The sequence below is a fragment of the Neodiprion virginianus genome, chromosome 4 (assembly GCF_021901495.1).
Source record: "Neodiprion virginianus isolate iyNeoVirg1 chromosome 4, iyNeoVirg1.1, whole genome shotgun sequence".
Classification (NCBI taxonomy): domain Eukaryota; kingdom Metazoa; phylum Arthropoda; class Insecta; order Hymenoptera; family Diprionidae; genus Neodiprion; species Neodiprion virginianus.
This window is the reverse complement of record NC_060880.1, coordinates 9,733,559-9,756,988: the sequence shown is the minus strand read 5'-3', so window position 1 is coordinate 9,756,988 and position 23,430 is coordinate 9,733,559. Positions and strand designations below refer to the sequence as shown.

Sequence of the window (23,430 nt, the reverse complement as noted above, 5' to 3'; positions counted from 1 at the left end):
TCTCTACTAATTTTTTTAATTAGAAAACAATGATTGGCGTCGTGACCTATTTTTTTACAAAATATACAGGTTAAGCCGGTTTGACTCGTCATGACCGCGTTCTTATTTATACGCTTGTTTTGTTGGTTTTGAAAAGAACCTCGATTTCTTGGTTTAAAATTACTATTGTTATTTTTATTTCTATAATTTTGAGGTTTTGATTCCTCCGAGTGTTCAAAACTTCGTCTTTCTGAGGTGTTTTCGGACACCTCAATCCGACGAAGCTTGTTCAGCCCAAAATATTGTTTCCTCATTGCCTCCACCTCAAGGGCTTTGGCCGTTGCCTCCCTCAGAGAAGTGAGGCCCGATGTTCCAACGGCCATTTTGATTTCCGGATCACTAATTGCGCTTAAAAAGGCTTGAGTCGCTAATAAATTACGAGACGGCTCGTGATCTGGCAATGCTACACGTGAAAGCCGTTCTATATCCTGGCTAAGAGACGCGAGGTCTTCGTCTCGTCCTTGTTTTCTCGTCTGTAATTGAGCCGTGTACAGTTTCGTCAAGTGATCATTCCCGTATCTCAACTTTAGTGCAGAGCTAAGTTTCTCATAATCGGAAATTTCTTCTTCAGACAATGCCGTTAAAACATTTAGAGCCGGCGTCCGAAGACAAGAGGCAAGGCTGTGGGCCCTCATGGCGGAGTCCCACTGATTATGCCTTGCAATAGTGTTAAATTGACGTTCATACTCTGCCCATGGAATCTTTCCATCAAAAATTGGCGGTTTCAAAGGACAAAAGGGTTTCTCATAAATCTGAGAAGTAACCCCAGGAAGTCTCGAATTATTCAATTGACTCAAATGAGAGTATTGAGGCTGAACCTGAGACAAAGGCTCGGAAAAATCAACCTCATTATTTACTCTGTTTCTACAAACTGGGGATTCAACTACTCCCCTAGTAAAAGGCACAGACCTTGAATCTCGAACATCCTGGATTCGTCCTGGATGTCGGATCTCTTGAACAACGGGAACAGGAACAGGTAAGGGAACAGGAGAGGGAACAGGAGTAGCGACTCTAGAACCTTGTGGTGTAACAGCCGGTCCTCCAGCGCCACTCATTTGATGAACGGATTGAAGGGCCGCCACAGTCGTCCGAAGAAGGTCTTGAAGATTAGTTTCTGAACGCTCTCGAGCCTCCCCTTGCTCTTGAAGCAGCTGGATTAGTTGTTGCTGTTGTTGTCTTGCCGCTTCTTGTTGCTGTCTTGCCGCCTCTTGTTGTTGTGTCAAGATCTTTAGCAGATCAAGTTGAGAGACCGTCGAAGGAGTTAAAAGAGGGTCTACTGAAGGTGATAAAATTTCTTCTGGAACCCTCGGATTTTCCATAAGAGAAGATTCTTCTCCACTTTCCCTTCGACGTGAGCGCGTCATACGACTACTGCTCATTGTTTATTACACGCACTGAATCGACTTAATTAACAAGAACTCAAGATCCCGCTTCTGACACCAAATGTAACGTTCTGGACGTTACGTTAATAAAATATGGATCCGCGAGTTTACTTATTAAGTCAAAGAAATCAAGAACGTGAATAACAAGCCAAAATCAAAGGCGAAATTAAAATGTTGTGAAAAGCTTTTAATGCGTAATATGTGTTTCTCGTTTAAAGTCTGAAACAAGACTGTTTTTTGCAATAATGTTGGTTGGCGCAGCAACCTTATTCTTTTTAAAGACATAAGAGGTTTATAAACGTCTTTTATCTATGCTGACTACTAGATCATTAAAGAGGGGGAAAAACGGGTGATTTCACCCTTTGTAACAATATATTATCAGTAATTCTAAATAAAATTAGTTCCACTTGAATCCATGCTTCTCCTCGCGTTATCATCGCGTAACGGAGCAACACCCAGTGAAGTTCGACGTTCCCAAAAGTGAGTGGTCATAATTATTCATTTTCTATGAGAAATTAGTTTCGGTTATCTGAAACGAGCGATTGAACTGAGTTGTCCAGTGCTTTCCGATGCTTAATTGGTATTTGGCGACTCAAATCTGCTGATTGTGTGTCTAGCTACATTTTCATCAACGAATTTCAGTAGCTATTTTCTGGAATTTTCGGGATCTGCCGCCGCCGTCACACCTATGTGAACTCAGCCTATCCGTGCTCAGCAGCCTTAAGCTAGGTATACGTTTTCAATGGGCTAGGTTTACATGGAAGCGGCGGTCGCGCCGACTTTTCGTACGGATATGAGTCACGTCGACTTGATGCACGAAACGAACTCTGGTAGTCACTGGTAGTACTAGCTAGCTCTCGACTTCGGTCCGTACCGAGAAATAGTGGATATTCAAGTAGGATATCAATATCTGATAATGATGAGAATAATACCATTTTCATGATTCGTAGTATCGATTTCTGACGAAAAAATTAATCAGATTGAATATTATGGTTATCATTAATTAATTAGTTACAAAACCATCGGCATGTGGCATATCATTATAATAATTGCACCACGGATTTACCGCAGAGTCGATGTTACTAGCGTGTGCAATCTCTCTATGATTTCCCTAGGTTTTCGTTTGTGCATACTATTGTCAAAAACTGGGGAAATCACACTCGGAACACAAGGGAGATTTTCAACAGTAATTTACAAAATCGGCGAAAACAAAAACGTGATATACGCGAAAAAAATTAGCAATCGTTCCAATCATTTGTATCGTCGTTAAAAAAATCATAAAAGCTTTTGCTGAAGTCAGGAATTATAACAATGTGATATGAAAAAGAAATTACGTCTAATATTATTCTCTGATTTCTAGAGTACAGAATTCCATTATTCAAAAATAGTTTTCCCAGCCCTCTGACACTCACCACTGCTCGTATACTAAAAAATTGTACGCGTTTTGTCCCCCTTCTTTAGTTCCTCTACGTGGCGCTAGTAGACTTCTGACACGCTCGCTGCCCTCGCTGACCGCATGCAAGCTCGTCAGACAACTACTAGCGCCACTAGTGGTGAAGATTAGCGGAAGAATCGAGGGACATTTTGCGAACCACTTTTAGCAGCGTGTGTCAGGGGGCTGAGTTTTCCCTTGCAACTACTGATGAAACATACAAAAATTAATGTGTATTCTAGACAAAAACAATTTTAAACGTTAAGGAGTTCATTAAGTGATAACTATGAACTTGTTTTCGACCAAGAGCATGTAATCAATTATTTTTTTGTATTTAAATCATTCTAATATACGTAAGAAGGTTAATACGTCTATAACAATGATTGCTTCAGTAGTACTAGACTGATACCAAAATTTGTGTACATACCAAATCAATCAGAAAAATATCGCTGGCCAGAAAGTAAGAGTTTGCTAACCCATAGACCTGATTAATCTGATGAGTTATTTGTAGTACAAATATTACTGCAAAATAGTGATAGAATTTCTAAAAAATATCCAATAGTATTAAGGGTATTTCGAAGTCATCATACGAATTTAACAACTTAGTTGTTCAGTATTAATAAAGTTTGAAAATGCTGCGTTCGTTGAATGTAATGAGACTTTTATTGATTGAAAAAGGCTTTTCACTACATTGATGTATATGACTTCAAGTATTAAAGTCCGCAAACGCTAAAAAGAGCTTACAGCTCCATTCTGTATACAATTCTGAACAAAAATATTCTAATACATTTTCATTTGACACAGAAATAAACAAATAACACAAATTCTACAAAATCGAAATGGTAAATTTGTAGAATTCATACTATTGAAGTATTTAGATGCCCATAACTTTTTGAATTTACTCTTTTTCCCAAAAATTTAACTCAGTTTTTCGAGCACCAATAAAAACACTGAAAAATGATGATATGAATATTTTTTTTTTTTTATATCAAGCCCAAGAAAATGCCCGAAATCAAGAACTCTACACTAGAGCAACTCCTTAAGATGAGACTTTTAATGCATAGGTGTTAAACTGAGAAGTCACATTACTGTATCACCAAATCAATTAATAATTATAAATCATGTTACACTTATCAACTCATGTATAATAAGCTGCAATCTCTAAATCAAACAAACGTAATGATTTTCGAAATATTAGCAAGATGAATACCGCAGAATTCCATTAATGGCGAATGATCAATCCGCATACATCAGCTCAGTGTCATATACCTAACTAGTGGATATCTGTGATGTATTGCATCACGATTGTATTGCAACATAGAATATTTATATCATGTTTTCATTTTCCAAACAGGTTTTTGATTTTTTCAGTGCAGTGTGCGTAAAATTCGATTTTATGACTTGTTTTGCGAGTATAAAATGCTATTACACGCACACGCGTGTGCAAAATCAAAAACTTCAAAATTTTGTTAAAAACATTATCGTACGTCATAAAAAATTCATGGAAGTATGATAAAAATTATTGTCTTCTGTTTATTCTATATTAGCAACATCAACAATTCACATAATAAATAGGAATAAATGAATATTGATTATTCGTTGTATGAATTATTGAATTTGCTCATGTATAATATAATATATTCTTGCAATTCCAAAAATTTCTACTGAACTGCGAAGAAGTGAACATTTATCATTTGTTATTTGAGTTGTAGAATTGCTAATGTATAATAAATGCAAGACAATTATTTTAATTATACTTCTATGAATCGATTTTATTTAAATTTCTTTTTAAAAGAATGCGCATCAGGTGGGGGGGGATTACCCCCAGCAGACTCGCTTCCTCCCACCTAATGCCACCCTATACATTGCAATAATTTTTTAAATAATTTTTGTCCAATTATTATTTCTGATATTTTTGTTCCTTTACAAAGATTTTTTTTGTGAATTTTACTTACACGTCATCAAAAAATGGTGTTCCTAACTCATACATATAATTTTATTTTACGTACTTGCTGCGAAAATACTATTTTGTATAAGGGTAAAGTAATGATCAGCAAGAATAAAAAATTATTATTAAAATAATTTATTTACTTATTTTCGCAATATAAGGATTTACAATATCGCAGGTATTAGGACAATGTTACATGCAGATATAAGAGTGCTAGAACGATGTGAATATTGTTTTGTTCCTATTGTACGACGAACAGTTGCCCAATATACCGTTATAAATATATAGCGAATACTATCTGAGGAATAATGTGTAATGGTACACTTTTTTCAATTATCATTTAAATTCTAAGGATACATAAACCTTTTCGATTCACACAACAGCCATAAATATACAGGTAATTACCGTTCTGTACAGTACAGTCAGGGGCATTACTTGTGATACACTAATTACCTGATAATCATTAATTTCCATCATGTGTACATTCTTATTATTATCTTAAGTATTCGGGATGCATCGTCCACATTTATTCATCTTTTTTACGCAATGTGTACTACCATTTTTATTTTACAATTTTGAAACCCTATTGCTGTTACTGTATTTTATTTGATTACAAAATCATAAATCTAATTAATAAAAGTACCTGATATATGGCAAAACGTAACGAAATGTTACGAAACACATTTTGATTATTAGTGACGTTCTCATTTTACAATTACCAGAAGATGCGTTCTGAGAAACGGAACGTGAAAAATATTCTCGAAAATGTAAAGAAAACGACCTAGAATTTGGGATCGTGTTTTCATAACATTTATGTAAACAGCATGTGTCGGATGTTTAGTAAATAGATAACTTGTTCAAAGTATAGATAATTAATCAATAGTTATTCAATAAAATTGATTAATCAATTAACCTTTGAACGAGTTGTCTATTTATACTAAACATCAGACATATGCTGTTTACATAAAAGTTATGACAATACGATACCAAACCCTAGGTTTTTTTTTACATTTTCAAGTTTATTTTTCATGTTGTATAATTTGATTAATTTAGCCTTACAATATGGGCATATGTTTACTGGATGTACTTGGCCAAATGTTGTAATCTCCTCGTAACATTCACTATTATTTACTGGCCATTGGTCGATACCACGATACTTTTGACTTTTCTATGCCTATTGAAGTACCTTGCATTTTAGTGTGCTTCAAAATGGAGGAGCCGACTATTTGTGTAGAAATTAATCACGATGGTAACCTGGCAAAATATTCGTTTCAATAATAGTAATAATTACGATAATATTCGACAGTAATATATTTGTCAGACTACGAGGACGTATACCATTCAGTATAATTAAGATTTCATATATCCTAGGAGTGCAATTATACATCATCGGTGGATAAAATGATTTTGTCGTATGTTTACATAAATGTACTGATAATATGTTTTTCAAATATTGTACGTAACACAGCTGTGGATCAACTAAAAATCTTTGAATATTTAAAAATCTGTTTCTCTTAGATTCCTGGTTTAAAATTTCGTGCAGATTAGGATAGAAATTGCAGAAAATACTGTAAAAACGTAAAAATTTTCACTAAAATCTAGTATCTTTCTATACGTTTTAATATGTATATCTTTTCACTACATACTTGTATATTCACGCAATTTTAACCAGGATTAGTGATTGTGTCTCAAGTGTATTGTTATTCATTGAATACTAAGTAATGATTAGTTGAACATTGTTGGGGCAAAGTGAAAAATACTGAATTTCATTTGTAAACGCAGCTATACAGGGTATGTCCGCATATTTTTTTGTCTTCTAAATATTGAGGAACCCAATTTGATTATAATCTTATTAAAACATCTAAACTTAATATGCTTGTAACTGTTGGTAATATCAGTATAATTGCTAGTTGGAATATAATAGTTTTTACACCTGACTGCCATAAAAGAGAAGTGAAATATTTGAAAGTAGGATCAAGTTTTTACGCGAAAAGTATTAGAACTGAGTATCAACTTTAACACAGTGAAAATAAAGAAAAATTTAGTGTCATCTTGCAATACGTATAATTTGTTTGGCATCAGTTTATCTTTACAGCCACATTTCTGCTTCTTCTTCTATTTTACCCAACATTACCAATAAGGTATATCTTAATTAGGAAGTGGTATAACAACATGGTGTAATGTTGTAATGCGATATATTGCCAGGGATACGACGCGTTAATTGTAGGCTTCTTGGTCATCGTCCTAATTCGGGTGAAATGAACGACGATAAATTCGATACTCTGTTCGTGAGTCTGGTTAAACGTAATAATAGTAATTGTACACATTCAAGTTGTGCTGGCGCATTCCGAAGAGGATATAAACTCGGTGTCACGCATTTGGCAGGTCACTGGAATCTTTAGTAGACGCAGATGGTGGCTGAAGAGGTTTTTCCTGAAGTGCTAGCTTCTTTACTTTCGCTGCCCATATTTGACCCTCAGCTAAGACTCTGAAAATTGAATTAAAAAATGTTGTTGTGGTAGAATCCGTACTCTTTTATGCAGTTTTTTTTTAGAGAGTTGGAAATTTTCAAAGAAACTGTCACATAACTCAGTTTTAATCAACAAATTTATTAATAGTTTGCATGATTAATTTTTGTTTTGTTAAATACAAATTACAAGTCATTTAGGTTTTGCGAGAAGTCGTTTGTGGGGAAATATATGACTAGCTGCCACTTTGACCCACACGTTTCAGCAGAGTATTTTTTTTTTTGACGACTTAGCAGACTCAGATAATAATTTGCATGCAATGATATTCAAAAGATCGAACTTCGAATTTCCGTTTTAATTCACACTTCGTGTGTAAGTTATTTCGCGTCAAACCGCATACTTTTGGCGCAAAATTTACATCGATATTTCACAATTTCACAAAAGTTTGTGAACATGTCTCTGTCTCAAGAAGATTCTTGTATTTTTTTCGAATTTAAGTGTTAGTATTTTCGGAGATAGACGCGGCAAAAATTTGAAAAAGAAAACGGCAAAAGAGTTGCGCGTGATGATGTTTGAACGCTCATATCTCCGGGCTTTTCATTGTACAATGTCCGGATAGAGCTTATTTTAAAGCTTATGAAATTGCCCTTTAGAGCACGTACATACATATGAATTTTACTTTCCTCGCGATGAAACGTCTTGTTTCATTGGCATAAATATTCAAATAGATTTTTCAACATTATCTACGCAATCTAAGATTCTGAAAAAATGGCGTGTTCCTCGTTCAATTTCCAATAAAACATGAAATTTTTATAATGAACATACAATGGAGTTTACATGAAAAGTAAAGAAATCTAACGTAACTTAGTCAATGTGGAAGACTTGGTATAAATCTTTAGAAAATAATTTAAATGGGTTTGTTTTGTTAAACCCAGTAATGATTTATCATTGACAATACTACAATAAATATATTTTCTTTTAAAATAAAATGTTTTTCCAGTGTTATTGTTTTCTGATCGTGACGGAAAAGTTTGGTCCAACAAGAAGTCGCAGATGTTTTTGGTAAAAATAAATTGTTGCATGCAATTTTCCTTTTAGTTTCAGTAAACTAACCTAACTACGTAAATGAAAAAATATTGTTGATGGCGTTAAAAAGGAATACTTTTAAAAATACGATATAAAACTATCAAATGATTGAGAAATCTTCTTGAATTGCGTTGCGCATTCACGGTATCAGAATATTGAAGTTGAACAGATCAATTTTAACAACAAAAACCTGACACGATTACAGTTCTTCTATAAATCTTCAATAAAACACGCGAGCTATAGTTTTCCCATTTCAATAATCGCAACAAGCGCAGTTGGGAGCAAATGCTGCGATGCTACCGCTTCTCTTTAGGTTGTATTGGAAATTGAACAAGGAACAAGCTCGTATTTTTTCAGAATTTTGGGTCGTGTAGATCATAGTGAAAAATCCATTTGAATATTTAGACCAATGGAAAATCATATTCGATTGCGATGATAGTGCAATTGTTATACGTATTTGGAAGTGTATTTTTAGTATCTTCAAAATGAGTCCCATCCGAATCCTTAAGATAAATGGGTCCGAAGATATGAGCGTTTGGAGATCACCGTGCGCAACCGTTTTACCGTTTTTTTTTAAATAATTTTTGTTCCCGTATAACTCCGAACATATTTAGACTAAAATTGTAAAAAGCAGGGGGATTCTCTAGGGTTAAAGATAACATATTCACGAATTTGTAAGCCTGAGCGTTATGATCGTTATAATATGATCAATGATTCAGGCTTACGGAACGAATAAGAATTTTATAGGATATAGGTCTCTGGGAAAATTTTGAAAAAATACACAACTTAGCTAAAGATTGGGACTTTCTGATAATGTGCAATAATTTAATATTGAATATGCTGATTACGAAAATATAACACGAGTAATACTTGAAATTTAGTCAACATAAATACTGATATTTATAGATGGAACATGTAAAACAAGTGAGTATTTATAATAAGTATTTACACTGAATTCAAATAAAAGTTGCAAATAAGTGAAAAAAAAGAAGAAAGTTCATATTTAAAAAAAAAAATTTTATTCTTGTTTTGCATTTTTCGGGAATATTATTTGAACTGAGTGCAGACAATACAATCAATATCGTCAAAAATGAATCCAACTGTGATATTTGGAATATGCCGATGAAAAAATTTATAATAGATCGAGAAAAATTCGGCTCATCTCGAATCACGGAAGACAATCTTTTTTCTGTCCAGAAAAAAAACATGACAATCACACGACAAAAACACGACAAAAATGTCGTATTTTGGGAATATGCTATTTCAGATTTAAATTAGAGAATATCTCATTGTCGTTAACGATAGGAGGCAATTTTGTAGTAATTTTTTTCTCAGCGTGAATCTAGTCATAAGTTGACAATTGGTAATTCGAAATTTTTGAAAGTTGATTAGTCGAAATTATGAGGCGCTAAAAAAAAGAAAACGCTCTTTGGAATATAGTTTGATAGTGAAAAAAAATACCCTAAAAGAAAGTTTTGGGTCAAATCTGAAAGTCACGATTCAAAAGATTTTCGACCTGATTGTGAGCCAGAATTGCTCATATATATGTAGAATAAGCGATAATTATCTCTTTTTTTGTCTTCCAAACGTTGATTGTATAAGATATAACCAGAAGAACTTGTCTTGTAAATTTATTAGCGTTTCATTTTCAATATGCGTCGGCCACTTCGAAAGATTTTGAATTCGATTTTCAAACAGGGTTCGTAAGTGGTCGATACTTAAGTAATGATGGATATTGCGATACATAAGATTTGTAAAATTTTTCTGTACTACTTGCCTAATAATAAGTTGTTCATATTGACTCCGCTCTCATTGTCTGGTGACTCACTGTCTGTGGTCGCTGAGTCGCTTGTCTGTTTGATACTCTATCATTTTTATTTCCTTAGCTATAATATTGATTGTGTGCGTTTACCCTTGCACTGACTGTATCCGAGTAACAGCAAACAAATTGAGTAAAACCTCGATTATGCGAATAAATTCGAACCGGGCCCAGTTTAGATTATCGAAACATCATATAATGGAACAGACGCGTTAAGCGAAACGAAACTACATAATGATGAAAAACCTTGAGCACATGACGTACATATTTTTACGTTATTTTTATATACATAATGTGTTGCTTTGACACTCGTCATATCATTCCAACTACGTTCACGTATAAAGTTATAGGAGATATTACCAATATTCAGATATTCTGTAGATTGTACTTCTGTTATTAAGAAATTATAAATTTTATCAACTGGTTATGAGATTTAACGTTGCTAAAAACGCCGTTAGTGATCAATAATTGCTTGAGATGGCAAGTTTCAAAAAGCCTTTACTTTGGATCACTCGGATGTCAATTGTCTATTAAAAATCTCTACGTTCGCTTAACATCAGGGTGGATTGCAGGGAGTGCAAAAATGACTTACCTTGATTAAACTAAAAATAGTCCACGTCACATATCCCTCTGGTATCTGAGAGGATCATCGATTGTCGGAAGGCATGGCTATATCTTATAGAATTAGGCTGAGAAAGTGCAAGATTTCGAGTTATGTATACCTTCTGGTATTGTCGCTGACCAAGCTGTCCGGGGCTCCGTAAACTGGGGGATTGGCGTAGGGATCGTAGCCGAGAACCGAGAGCATCGGGGCGATGTCGGGCATGTCGCGAACGACGTCATCCGGGATGTGGCCGACCCACTTGGTCAGCGCCTCGAGGTTTACGGGCTTGATTACCTGATCCGATGACCGCTCAACCCTACGACAAGAAACGACGGTATTTGGTGAGGCGATACTTGATCCAATAACGAGATTTTCTCGAGGGGATGGTGAATTTTTATCCGAGCTAAAGGGAGGATGGTTGAACGAAAGTAGAATGATAGAGGACGTTATTACTCACTTGCTGAGAGGTACACCTCCAGGTTTGTTGATGAACTCTTCATGATGAAGCACAGATTCGTTCCATGGAACATCAAGAAAGGCCAGTATTCGCTTCATCCAATCTTTGGGATGAAGAACCAACTGCTCATAAGGAACCATCAGACATTTATCAGCGCCTACCTCCTTACACTGACCGTGCATCACGGAAATAGCGTGATTCCATTTCGTCAGACATTGTCGGTATGAGGTGAGATCGAATCCTGTGATTGTTACCTGAGGAAGATGAACAAAAGCGAATCATCAGCGTCATTAAATACGTAATATCGTCCAGAGAATTCTCGAATCAAGATGATTGAATGTAAAGCTTTCGCATATGATTGTGTCGAAAAATATGTAATTTAGTCATATTGTTTAAAAAGAAGACACTGGAAATTGTACTTTTTTCATTTTACGACGAGTCCTCGTCTTAACGTGTGTAACCTAGTTTTGCGGTTGTTAGATAAGGTCGTTACTAGGTATTTTCATCTTACCAACTAATTTGGAAAACAAAGTAAATAAATGGATAATAAAATTCTGAATTAAATCTAGACACATGCTTTCAGATGCTAGTTCACGCAGGTATCTGACGATTGGTGCTGTTTAGTAATGAATAATTCTGTGCCACGTACTTTTCAGGAACTACTCTATTACGACATAGTTATTGTTCAGCCATGTTAATCCAAATATAGAAATTAAACTTTTTAAGACACCCAAGTTTTTTTTCTGCTTGATTTATATTTCTTTAAGATAGTTACGGTACCTTCAATTTTCCAATTAGCAATTGGACCGCGTATAATGAATGGTGATTCTCGTAATCTGATTGAAATTATAGTATTCGAAAGGAATATTCAACAGTAGACATTTCACTATCGATACTTACTAAACGAACTAACAATGTGCGGAATGCTGTTGAACCGATCGATCACAAAACGATACATAAAATGTTTCAGGCTGTTCGAGATGGCTTCTAACACTTTGTAAAATATTGAACCTACGATTAAACCAAACATAATTTATAATCCTATCTCCTTATCAGAAATTTCATAGTATATTTTTTTTCTTCGTCGAAAAGTTGCAATATATACCTATTCTGAAATAAACCAAAAAAACTGGAACTACGGGAAAATGAAAGTCAGATACTTTCATTCATTCCAGTCCAGAATGTGAAGCTGGAAATATTTTTATCTTAAAAGATTGGAAGTATTATCTACCAAGCTGTTCTAAAGATGACACCCTACTAAGAAATCAAAACCTTTATGACAGGAAACATGTTTCCGTTAAGCAATATCAAAGTAGGCTTTTAGACAAATATAATTGAATTTATATTGAATATCAAAAAGGGTGACTACTATATTTTATTTTTAAATAAATACCTATTGTATACCGCAGAATTATAGATTGCAGTGAAATTTTTTTTTCACACCTCAATATGTATTTATTAACCTCTTGAATCAATAAAATTATGACCCTGCGGCGTTTGCTAAAACAAAAAAACAATAATAAAAGTACGTCAACTTTTCTGCCGTTACCGTGGTATGGTGCATTAACCCGACGAGGATAGTTCATCTAATTACTATACGTAAATAGTTTCGTATACAACAATACAGGGTAGGTCTCTTGAAAGCGCCCAGTCCGACGAAGCGGTTGTCGCCAGCGCCAATACATGCACAACTTTTACCCGATTGTGAATCAAGTGTAGCGGACAAATGCTGCGGACGAAAACGTGTGTATGTGTTGGTGCTGGTGGCCATGGCTCATAACTTATAGACTGCGCAGTCTGTGCACTGAGCTGAAGCCGTGATAAGATAGAGAGAGCAGCAGCTGGGACCGGTCCTCGCACTCTAATCGGTGACCTGACGCGAGAAACACATAGCTTATACAAGTATACCTCTACAATTGCCTAATTGCTTTCCCTGTCTGGGGATAATTCCCACTATGTCGACCATGCAACAGAGAGGGCCGGCCATCCCCAGGATGTCCTTCGGTTTGGGCTTCAGCAGCTCCGTAAGACCACACAGTCTATCTCTATAAGTCTATGGGCTCGGAACAAGCGCTTTCAACAGATCTTTCTTGTATTTATGGTACTTTTAACAATTTTTTTTTGAGTTTAGATTTTTCCTACTATACGCGGATAGTTATCAAAATAATCAAAATATTGTAAAGTTAACAATATTAGTAACGAGCTGAAGTTCGAATATTTTTTGTGACTTCAAAACTTGACAACTGAGCCAGGAATCGAACCTGTCATCTAAAGATGCTTGGTCGAACATTTACTCCACTAGAACACCTAGTCGCACTGACTACAGTGTCGTCAATTTTTCTTATCACCTGTAATTATGTTCAAATGTTTCCTTTTTCGTGAATTATGTGCTGTATATTTTTTTTATATTGCTGATTTCATCACAGAAGCACATTAGAGACGATAAGAATCCGGACATATATGAGCTGACCAACACCTCCTATGAACAAACACGAGCACACGCGAAAACACACGAACATACCCGAATACACCCGACTAACATGAACACACCTGCGCGCCCGAAGATTCACGATGCGACGCATCCACGCGCATGCGCACACAACCACTTGGGGTCAAGTCAATTCTGAGGAAAACTTATGGAATTCTGGTAGACACATAAAATTCTTTGGTCACCCTTGGAATTCCGGGTGAAATCCATAGAATTTTGGGAAAGAAAATACACCCATATATCTATATATGAAGACATCTCGCCGCCGCCCACGTGTCAGGAATCCGACAATGATAATGATAATAATAACAACAACCCACTGGCCTTTTCCGTCCCGTTCCATCCAATCTCGAAATGGGGGAGATTAAGCGCGCGAAGCGCACAGAGTAGCGAAGTCCCTCTAGTATATAAATTAGACTGGTTGAAAAAAAAAACTAAATTTATTTTCGATCTTTCGCTTCATAAAATCATATATTTTAACATAATATTGAATCTCGTGAAAGGAATCGTCGTGCGATTTTCTTAAACGGTGCTGCATCGAGATTTTGTATTCGCCATTTAATTAACGCATAAGAAATCCAATTCTAACGGTCGGGTGGATATAATAATTGTTCTATACAACGGACGAAGTTCTGTATGGTAGCATTTCACAAGTTATATGTTTTCTTCGAATCGGCGCGTCGTAAAAAATTTTCGAGTTCGAGTACCCTCTGAATAGGGGGACCGGGAAGGGGACGGCCTGCGAACCACCTCTGACCAGCGACGCTCATCGTGCAGATAATAACGCGCGCACGAGGCACGATACATTTGGAAAATCGTCGAGTCAAGTGCAACCGTAACGCGGGTGTGCGTGTGATAGCGTGTCGGCTGAACCAAACATCTAAACAAACCTGTGACATAATTTAGAAGTTACCAACAACACGATAAGGTGATAAAATACTTAATAATCTCGGCATATACCATCCTGCATCACAACTTTAATCGTGCCTTTTTCGCTCCTCCTCAGCATGTCCCTTCGGACTATCGTAAGAACCTCGTGTGGTAGTCGTGCAGCAGTCACGGAAATACGACCCTCGGGACACGTGATTGAGGCTACCTGATTGGGAAATCTCCTAGTTTGAATCGGGTCTGGGTAAGAAAATTCATACCCAACCTGATACTTAATAATAAAGAGGTAAGGCGATAAAAAGCTTCCTGCCGACGAGTCGTGGATCACCGGCACACAAGATCTGCCCGTTTGTGCCCCTACGTGCCTTCCAAAGTTTTCTTGTTCGATAGTCGGTAGGGTGTTTCGTCACAATATACAATTATACATATATTCTCTGACGTGCTTTTGCGACGAAATAAGCAATGTAAAGTTAACAATATCATGATTCGTACAACTATGAATGAAGATAAATTGACTATAAATTTTCAACCATGCGGAAATCAACCATACATTATATTTTTCCCTAAGAGTGTATAAGCGTACGGTCATAATAGACAATATTCAATAGCTTCGTCTATCAAAATAATGTCAAGTAAGCTTAAACTTTCAGCGGAAGAAATGTTCATCAGGGTACAATAAAGTTTTCTGAAAAGTGTTACTTTAATAGAACAAATACTAAAAAAAATGAGCTTGGTATTTGCTTTGTTCGAGCGCTCGGTAACATACAATTACACGACTTCGGTCGGTTAAGTTCACACTACTGTTTAAGCCAAAAATTGCCTTTTAAATTTTGTTCTTCGTTGAGTAATTATTCGTTGAATATTTACGTATTCTTTTAATTTACTTCAATTCTTTACAGGTACCAGTACAGCCATTTTGGAAAATATTAACACACTTCAAAACTAACTTATTTCATGGTTAAAGTGTGTTGACATCCAAAAGAAAATTTTACAAGAAATTTGCGTCGTACAAATTTTTCCACACCGATGGTTCGTATCCCTCGATGAAAAACTCCTTATCCTGTGAATGCCGGGAATTAAAAAAGAAATGAATTACCAAGTTATTTGCAAATTAGTAAAAGGTTTTCTTTGAAAATAAGGATAATTGAATGTCGTCGATTTAAAAATATGAGTTTGATTACACGTGTTTTTTGTTAGATTTAATCTTACTTGACTTAGCCGCTCAAAAGCATACACTTAATGACGTCATCGGAAAAAGGCGTATGGTGTAGTTATATTTGCTCCCGGCTATGTTGATGCCCCTTTCTCCTTGCCCTGGTCAAAATAATTTCGACAATTTTCTGCGGAATCAGATGAAAAATCCGAATTCCTATTCTTCGAAGACGAAACATCACAGGACGCTTGATAGTGACCTTTTCAACGATCCCAGGAGGTTTCAGCGTTTGCTTACTTTTTTTTAACAATGATGTAATCTGATTTTTGCGAAAATGCCATTTTTCCTTCAACTTGCAAATATATGGTCAGGTTTCCCGAAAATTGATTCAACAATTAATCCGAATTAAATACCCTCACTCCATTAAAGTATCGTGCGGGACAATACAAGATATATGCTCATTGCTGCAGTGAAAGCAGCTATAATATCCCCAACTAAACTCGTGTTACGTCCGTGAATGGGGTTTACTCCCGAGTGGTGGAATCAACCGGTTTGGCTTCACTTTTACGCACTAGGATAACCGGAAATCAGTATGAGGGTTGAATAACGTAGGGTTTGTCTGAGATATTACTTATACATATATTTAATTCGAAGAAGCTGAGATGGCGGTAAGAACGAAGTGTGCTGTACGAAGCTATGTAAGAAGTCAAGATGTGACTTTGTTGAGAGTTAGAATGGGAGTGTCTCTAGAAGTTAGAAACGTACGGGTGCAGAAAAGGTGTGAAGTTGATGAAGGAAGGGAATAGAATTAGATGAGTAAGTGCGATAGTGAGTAGCGTGAGGCTAGGTAGAGATAAGAGGATAGGACAGAGACCATGTTACTAATATAAGAACTGTGGGAGAGTTAACGAGTAGGAAGAATAGAGGGAGGTGGTACGCGAGACGTAACACACGAATAAATTCGACTCTGATCGAAGGGTATGATCCTCACCGATTGACGTTCACCTACATTGTTTTGGTTTATTTGTGGTATAAGGAGAGTTGGGCGTTGTGCTCAGAATAAAGACTAATCGCCAATGTTGATAGTATGCCCCCAAATTTGAGGGCGTACATACAAAATCAAGGGATCACCTTCAGCTCTGAGGGATAAGCCGTCAATTGTTAGGGGTTAACCTATAACTCACGGGGATGAACTTTCAATTGCTGATGGTTTACCTTCTACTTTTTGGAGTATCCCTCGAAGTTAAGATTGAACGCCCAAAAGTAGGGATTCAATCCACAAATTGGGGGTTTATTTTCAACTTTGTGGGTTTACCATGAAAAATTCTTTTTTTTTTTTTCTGTAACGAAGGGACCATCTTGAACAGCCAGCAGAATTTTGTGTTGTTTCATGATCTGACGGCTCAATTATACGCAGCACGTGTAAACAGAAACTGACGAGAAAATACTATTTAATGTATATGATTGCTGGAGTGCTTACCTTTCTCGAGATAATGGAATGAACTGTTGCTCTCCCATCGCGTACCATAAAGAGGAATTTTGCATTTGGGAAAAGTTCGAGGACGTATGAGCCCATCTTGAGGGTGAGTGGATCTTTGTTGCACAAGCGAGGAGCTGGCTCACCGTGTCTTGCGATCACTTCCAAGCAAAATGCGGCAATCGCGCTGTTCATCACCTGTTGAGCAGCATAATATTGCAAGATTTAATTTTGGAAAACGTCATCGAACAGTTGCAATGATGGCTCGTTGAAAATTTTGCTTCATGACTGGTTCACCACAAATATTTAAAAATTTATACGCAGAGTCGCAGTATCATTTGATTATTGTGATACTTCAAAATATAACGAATCGTGATTCTTATGATTCAAGACATTTTTATTGATTACAAAAAAAAAAAAAAAAACGTATGTGTAGCAACCACACGCCACAGAAATGAAACTTCTGAAATTTTTTATTTTTCACGATAATTCCAACATCTGTGCCCGTTTTATTTCGGCATTACAGGTAGTGACGCGCAGCACACATATATACATGGGGTATTCCACGGCAATTCGACTGGGGTCTGACCCTCACTTTTTTGGATTTGGTCCACGATTTTGTAAATTGTTGTTTCAACCCTAAAAATCATTCCAATTTCTTTTCATAGTTTTCCTACTCTCCCCGGAGCTCCCGGAGCGTCGTGAGTGATGATATTTTGACAGTGAATGCGACATCTTTGAAAACTATGAATAAAATTACATAAATTCTGTAGCCAAAACTAAAAATATTCCAACCAAAATTGAAATGGGCAGACAGAACGGTAATTTTTTGTTCATTTTTTAACTAACTAATGATTTTTTTTTCTGTTTTCAGTGTTCGGTATATCTTTCCTAATACAACAACGATCTGTAAATTTTTGTTAAAACTCAAAATTGAAAAATCAAAATGACTAAAAATATGTTTTAAGATTTGAATTTTTTTTGTAATTACAATTGAAATTTACAGATTATTGTTGCATTAAGATATACTGAACCCTGAAAATTAAAATGTGAACCATGTATCTTCAAAAAAACATCAAAATGATTAAAAAAATGTATTAATTGGTTGAAAAATTAATATCAAATTATATTATAGCAGAATGCAAGGGAATGACTAGTTGCAGTTCAAGAGTAGAGGGAGCATTCTGCTCATGCGATATGGGAACTGCGTTAGTGAGTTCATGATGCGTAGAGAATGCAGGGTACGAGGTAGCTTATATGTATAAATGATATAATTTAATTAACTTCGTGTAGTTCCTAGATTCTCACCTCTTTTGAGATTCCAGCTTCCTCTAGTCTAATACTTTCTCGTTCAGACTTCAACCAGTGAGATCTCATCTGTAGAATACGAGGTATAACCCTAGTCTCTTGACCACACCTGAAACATAGATGGTTAGCATAATTCAGAGTCTAATGATAGACAATATTAAAATGTTAAATCAAAATTATGCAAATTTTAATATTTGTTTTTCCTTGGAAATCTTCAAAAATTGACAATACTCGATTGGAGTGGGAAAACAAATGTTCTCGAAATATTCAGTTGTCTTTCATAAGCTCAATTTTTTGTAGCAATTTAGAAAGGAGGTACCAAAAAAATATAATATTATTTCACAATTGCAGAAATTGGGCGATTTCCGATGAGTGTGAAATCTGCAGCGCAAGCCAAGGCAAGCGCTGTAATTACACAAGTCAGATATTGCCTATCCATACGCGTGACGCTGCAATTTTTCCAACACTTGTGAAGGAAAATTTGATCTGAGAAGTACCAAAAGTTCCACTGTCAATGCGCAAACTGTGACTCGGGTTACTTACATCCAATGGCACAGAGTATAAAATTGCGTTATTCAATTGTGCGCATGCGCCCAAAAAGTCCTAGTATATGAAATCGAGAATTTCAATTGTGCGCATGTGCCAACTTCGTTTTAACACACTGCTCGGAAATGGGGCACTTGATGCACGCTCTACAGGCTTTAAAAATCGAACTTTCGAAGTTATATTTGGAAAAAAATTGTTTTGAATTTTCTCCATACCCAGAGAAGCGGAAGTACTAGGGGTCCAAAAATTTGGTTTCCGACAGTTTTTCGAGACTGGTAATGAAATGTATTGATAAGAAGTAAGTGAAAATTTATCTACCTCAAGTCACGTGAGCCTCTGATATGCTAGGTCACAAATAGTGTATAATAATAACTTCACCTTATGCTTAACCGAAGAAAGAGGAGCGAGAAGTTAAAAATATACCCTACCAACAGGAGACCTCGAAATTAAATAAGATCAAAATGGAAAGATTATCGTATCGGACTGTTGTCATCTGAATCGGGGTCGTTGTAAGGTCGTGTACGTTATTAATCTTCTGACCGATTTGAACTAAAAATAGATAATCTAAATGTTTTTTCAATTAGTGGTGGAGAGCAGGATTGTAAATAATACATTAATTTTTTTTAATAAAAATCTGTCTTGATCTTGAAAATAATTCATTCAGTTTATGTTAAACTGACATGAATGCTTGGGTTCAGGGTGCAAGTGGTACCGTACCTAGTAGGTATTGTGCTTACTGGAAATGAGTTATCGAGTAAGGTCACTTTTTTCAGACTTCTTCAATTCTGTGAGGTTGAATCTGTACCACTCGACGGACAACCCCAAACAAATTAAAAAGAAATTAAACCGATTTATCTTACCTTACATCGGGGTGGGCGTCAAGCATTGCTCGCATCAGAGTTGTTCCTGACCTGGGCACACCGCCGATGAATATCAACGGCATTGTTCTGTCGTAGGTATAGACTTTGTGGTCCGAAGCACCCATCACATATTTCTGCGAAAATAAAGGAGAGCCAATTTAAGATAGGAACCTCTGTTAGTTGTGTTCAGTGAAGGGCAGTATAAGATATTGTCATAATTCTCAGCTGCCTCCAATATGTCGTGATTTAAGTGACATTTGCCTGCATAAAAGACAAATACGCAACGACCTACAGGTTTATGCTGTCCAAAATGGTGAAGTGAATCGACAAAGTGTTTTTTAGAACCCCTGCACCGAAAGTCCACTTTTATGCACCGTCGATAGGCACCTTAGGAGTCTTTTAAACACTAGTTCGAGCAAACTAGAGGGACTGAATATAAGTATCCAAAACCTCTTCATGCTGACGTACGGAAACATATACTATTGTCGATATATGAAGACCTTTGCAATGATGACCTGTTGAAGAGATGGTGGATGGGCATACGTAAAATGCCAACGAAAGCTTTCACTCAGACAACTGGCGTTTCGCCCCAAAACATGCTAATTCTGGTGTGAAAACGGTCGAAATTGCTTCCTATGTAGCTGCTGTGCTGTTTAATGAAGGCTATTCAGCTTTTGTGAAGATCATGGAACTGCTTAACTTGAAAATTGGCATGTAAACCAAGAATTACGCCTATATGTACGATAGCGCACGCATGAAGCGGCAAGCACGGCGCATCGTCAAAAGCACAAAGGAGGGTCGATCTGCACGAAAAATGTAGAAACTTCAAAAGCAGCGGTACTTTGGGGAATCTGAAGGCCCACTATACGCTCCAGGAATCGCAGAATAGCTTTAAAGAGCCGTAAGGATTGAAAAATTTATACTTTTTACAAGCCAAAACTTTAAACGTATTTTTCTAAAAATCACGTTTTTCAAGTTGGCTGGAATCGTAGCTCATCGAATTTTCATCCGATTCACTTAATTCAAAGTTTAAATTAAAGAAAATTTAGAATCATTTGAGCACGATTCTTTTCTATGTAGAGTCACAATTTAAATCAACTTTAAACAAAGTTACAGATCGGCTTTAATTGGAGTGAAATGTGAATGAATATTTAAATTTCTGTGTATCTTTTGATACATTATCCACTGATTTCGATTTTCAACTCATTATTAGTTACGCTGTTTTGGGTTAAATAAACGGTTGTTACCATAATTGATCACATGCATCTACACTCGTCTCGTAATTTAGCCACTACCCAATTTTGATCATCTCAATTTCCTTTCCCATAAATGAAAGAATCGTCAAAACTCTTGATAATAAATTTAAAAAAATTATTACAAACAGAACTTTCGATTAGGGATGCAAAATATTGAGTTTGATACGCGTGCAAAACGCAGAAATGCTACTCGTGTGCAGGCGCAGCTCGGGCCTTCGGACTTCCCTGTGCCTTCACAATCGCCATGCCGTGAATGAAACTACACATCCAGAAGCTCCATATTTTCAGCCGAAGAAGCATTGAGCAAGTTTCAGCAGAATCCGTGGTCTGGAGGTCTGATACTCTCGTTGTGAGAACAAGTTTATCTACCGTAAGTGGGGCTATTTACGTATTCTATTTCCAAAACCTCGCGAATTTCGAATCTAAATAAAAAATTTCCACCCGAATTAACAAATCATTCATACGTGTTTTACTACTTTATGACAGGTAATTGACAGCTTAGGTAACACGAATACAAAATAGAATAAACACCTAGGTCGGTATACTCTATCAGGTACTGAGGACCCCCCTTTACAGTGCCAACCAAACGGAGTTCCCAAGTCTCCATAATGGCGCCGAGCCCGCTGAGCTTCTCGCTGAGACGGTATCCTCTTTATATATTTCGTTACTTATAGAACCTTACGAAGAAAATACACTTATAGCCCATGTTCTTTAGCTCATGAACTCGGATGAACATTCACGAATGGCGGTGCTTAAGAATCCTGATAGAATCGGGTCGTTTAAAATTTATAAAATCTGTATTTCTTCTCTGCCTGCACTGATTGCTTTCGTGTTCATTTTAAATTAAAGCTCGTCAAATGATCATTCATATTATTAAAATTCCATGTCATGCTCGTTGCCGCATGCCTAATTACTCCCGCAGCAGTAGAGATCCTTGGTAGCCCCCTCTTCACTGTATTTGGCGCGGGCTGCTACCGCGGCCCTTGATAACAAATCACACAAAGACGTAGAGCATCTCTTTTGCGCCGACGGAAACGCGGAACCAAGATATCTGGACGCCGTAAATCCTGCACACCTATACTCAGAGGAACATGTACGCCACCATGTGAGCAAAAGCATGCATACGAAGACGGTGTAATGCGCAATGAATAATTCCTACGTCAAGATCGTAAATTATACGCCAGCTCTGGCTGAGAATAGTTTAAAACTATAACTGCGGCGGCCTGCCCTTACGGGAAAAAACCCTCAACTTTGGGGTGAATTCGTGCCCCCAACTCATAGATAATGCTAAATTCCTATAAGAAGAAAGTTGACGGTACGAATTCACCTCCAACTTGAGGGTTTTTACCGTATTTTTCGTAAGGGTGGTTTAATTCGGATCACCGTTAGCAGAAAAATTTTGGCATTCAAAGTGTTTCATTTTAAACATTTTTTGATATTTTGCTTAGTTTCGAAGTAATCGGGTTGGGGCGATTACAATGAAACACCCTGTATATATCGCGAAAGTTAGAGTTGCTTAGTCGCAGGACTGGCAAGACATCGGGTATGAAAGGTTGTTTGAAGAAAAATTCATTTGCAGAACCGTAAGGTATATTTTTGATTCGGAAAATGACAGGAGTATATCGTTCATGTCTTTAGACCGGAAAATTATCTCGAAATCACTCGGTACATGATTTGTAATTGCTGTTCTGCAGTAACCGAACCAGGTTAGCAACGGTGCCAATTCCATTAGAGCGTAGCACATAGCAAAACATATTATATCTATGTGAAAGTAATAACTTTGAAGCTAAGAGCTGGCCACTGGTAAGTCATCTAAGAATCCCGGGGGTACTTCATTGTTCCCCAAGACGAACATTTTTCTCAAAAAGATAAAATCGCCTAGCGCGATCGTACGTGACTTAGCTGGTTGCCAAATGTCGGTTATCATTCTACCCGGGTATTTCCCATACCAATCACCCCAGGCACTACGATAAAGCTTCTGCGATGGCCCACTTTTTAAGGGGACGTCGGAGTGCCGACGAAGTGAGCAAAACGTATCTTACAGGTCTGTTCTCTCCAGAGTAAGTAACTAAATCGTTTCGAACTTTGAGAAAAAATAGGGTTGCAATCATGCTCATGGATTGGCTCTAAATAGTTCGAAAATTGATGTAAGTATACAAAAATATGGGATTGAATTAATAGTAGCATCCCATCACTTCAAAGTAAGTGAATATTTGCTA

At 36.6% G+C, this 23,430-nt stretch overlaps 1 protein-coding gene across 8 annotated transcripts in view; it reads right to left on the bottom strand.

Moving 5' to 3' along the window:
- Window positions 1-5,921: 5,921 nt before the first annotated feature.
- LOC124302303 (protein-tyrosine sulfotransferase) overlaps window positions 5,922-23,430 on the bottom strand; it is a 270,777-nt gene continuing 253,268 nt past the window's right edge. For all 8 annotated transcript variants that reach the window (XM_046758305.1, XM_046758307.1, XM_046758303.1 and 5 more), the window contains 6 exons: window positions 19,956-20,089; window positions 18,550-18,658; window positions 17,245-17,439; window positions 11,236-11,489; window positions 10,897-11,094; window positions 5,922-7,289 (listed from right to left, as the gene is read on the bottom strand). In XM_046758305.1, coding sequence (XP_046614261.1) covers window positions 7,172-7,289; window positions 10,897-11,094; window positions 11,236-11,489; window positions 17,245-17,439; window positions 18,550-18,658; window positions 19,956-20,089 — 1,008 coding nt within the window. In that variant the 3' untranslated portion in view covers window positions 5,922-7,171. The remainder of the gene's footprint in view (window positions 7,290-10,896; window positions 11,095-11,235; window positions 11,490-17,244; window positions 17,440-18,549; window positions 18,659-19,955; window positions 20,090-23,430) is intronic.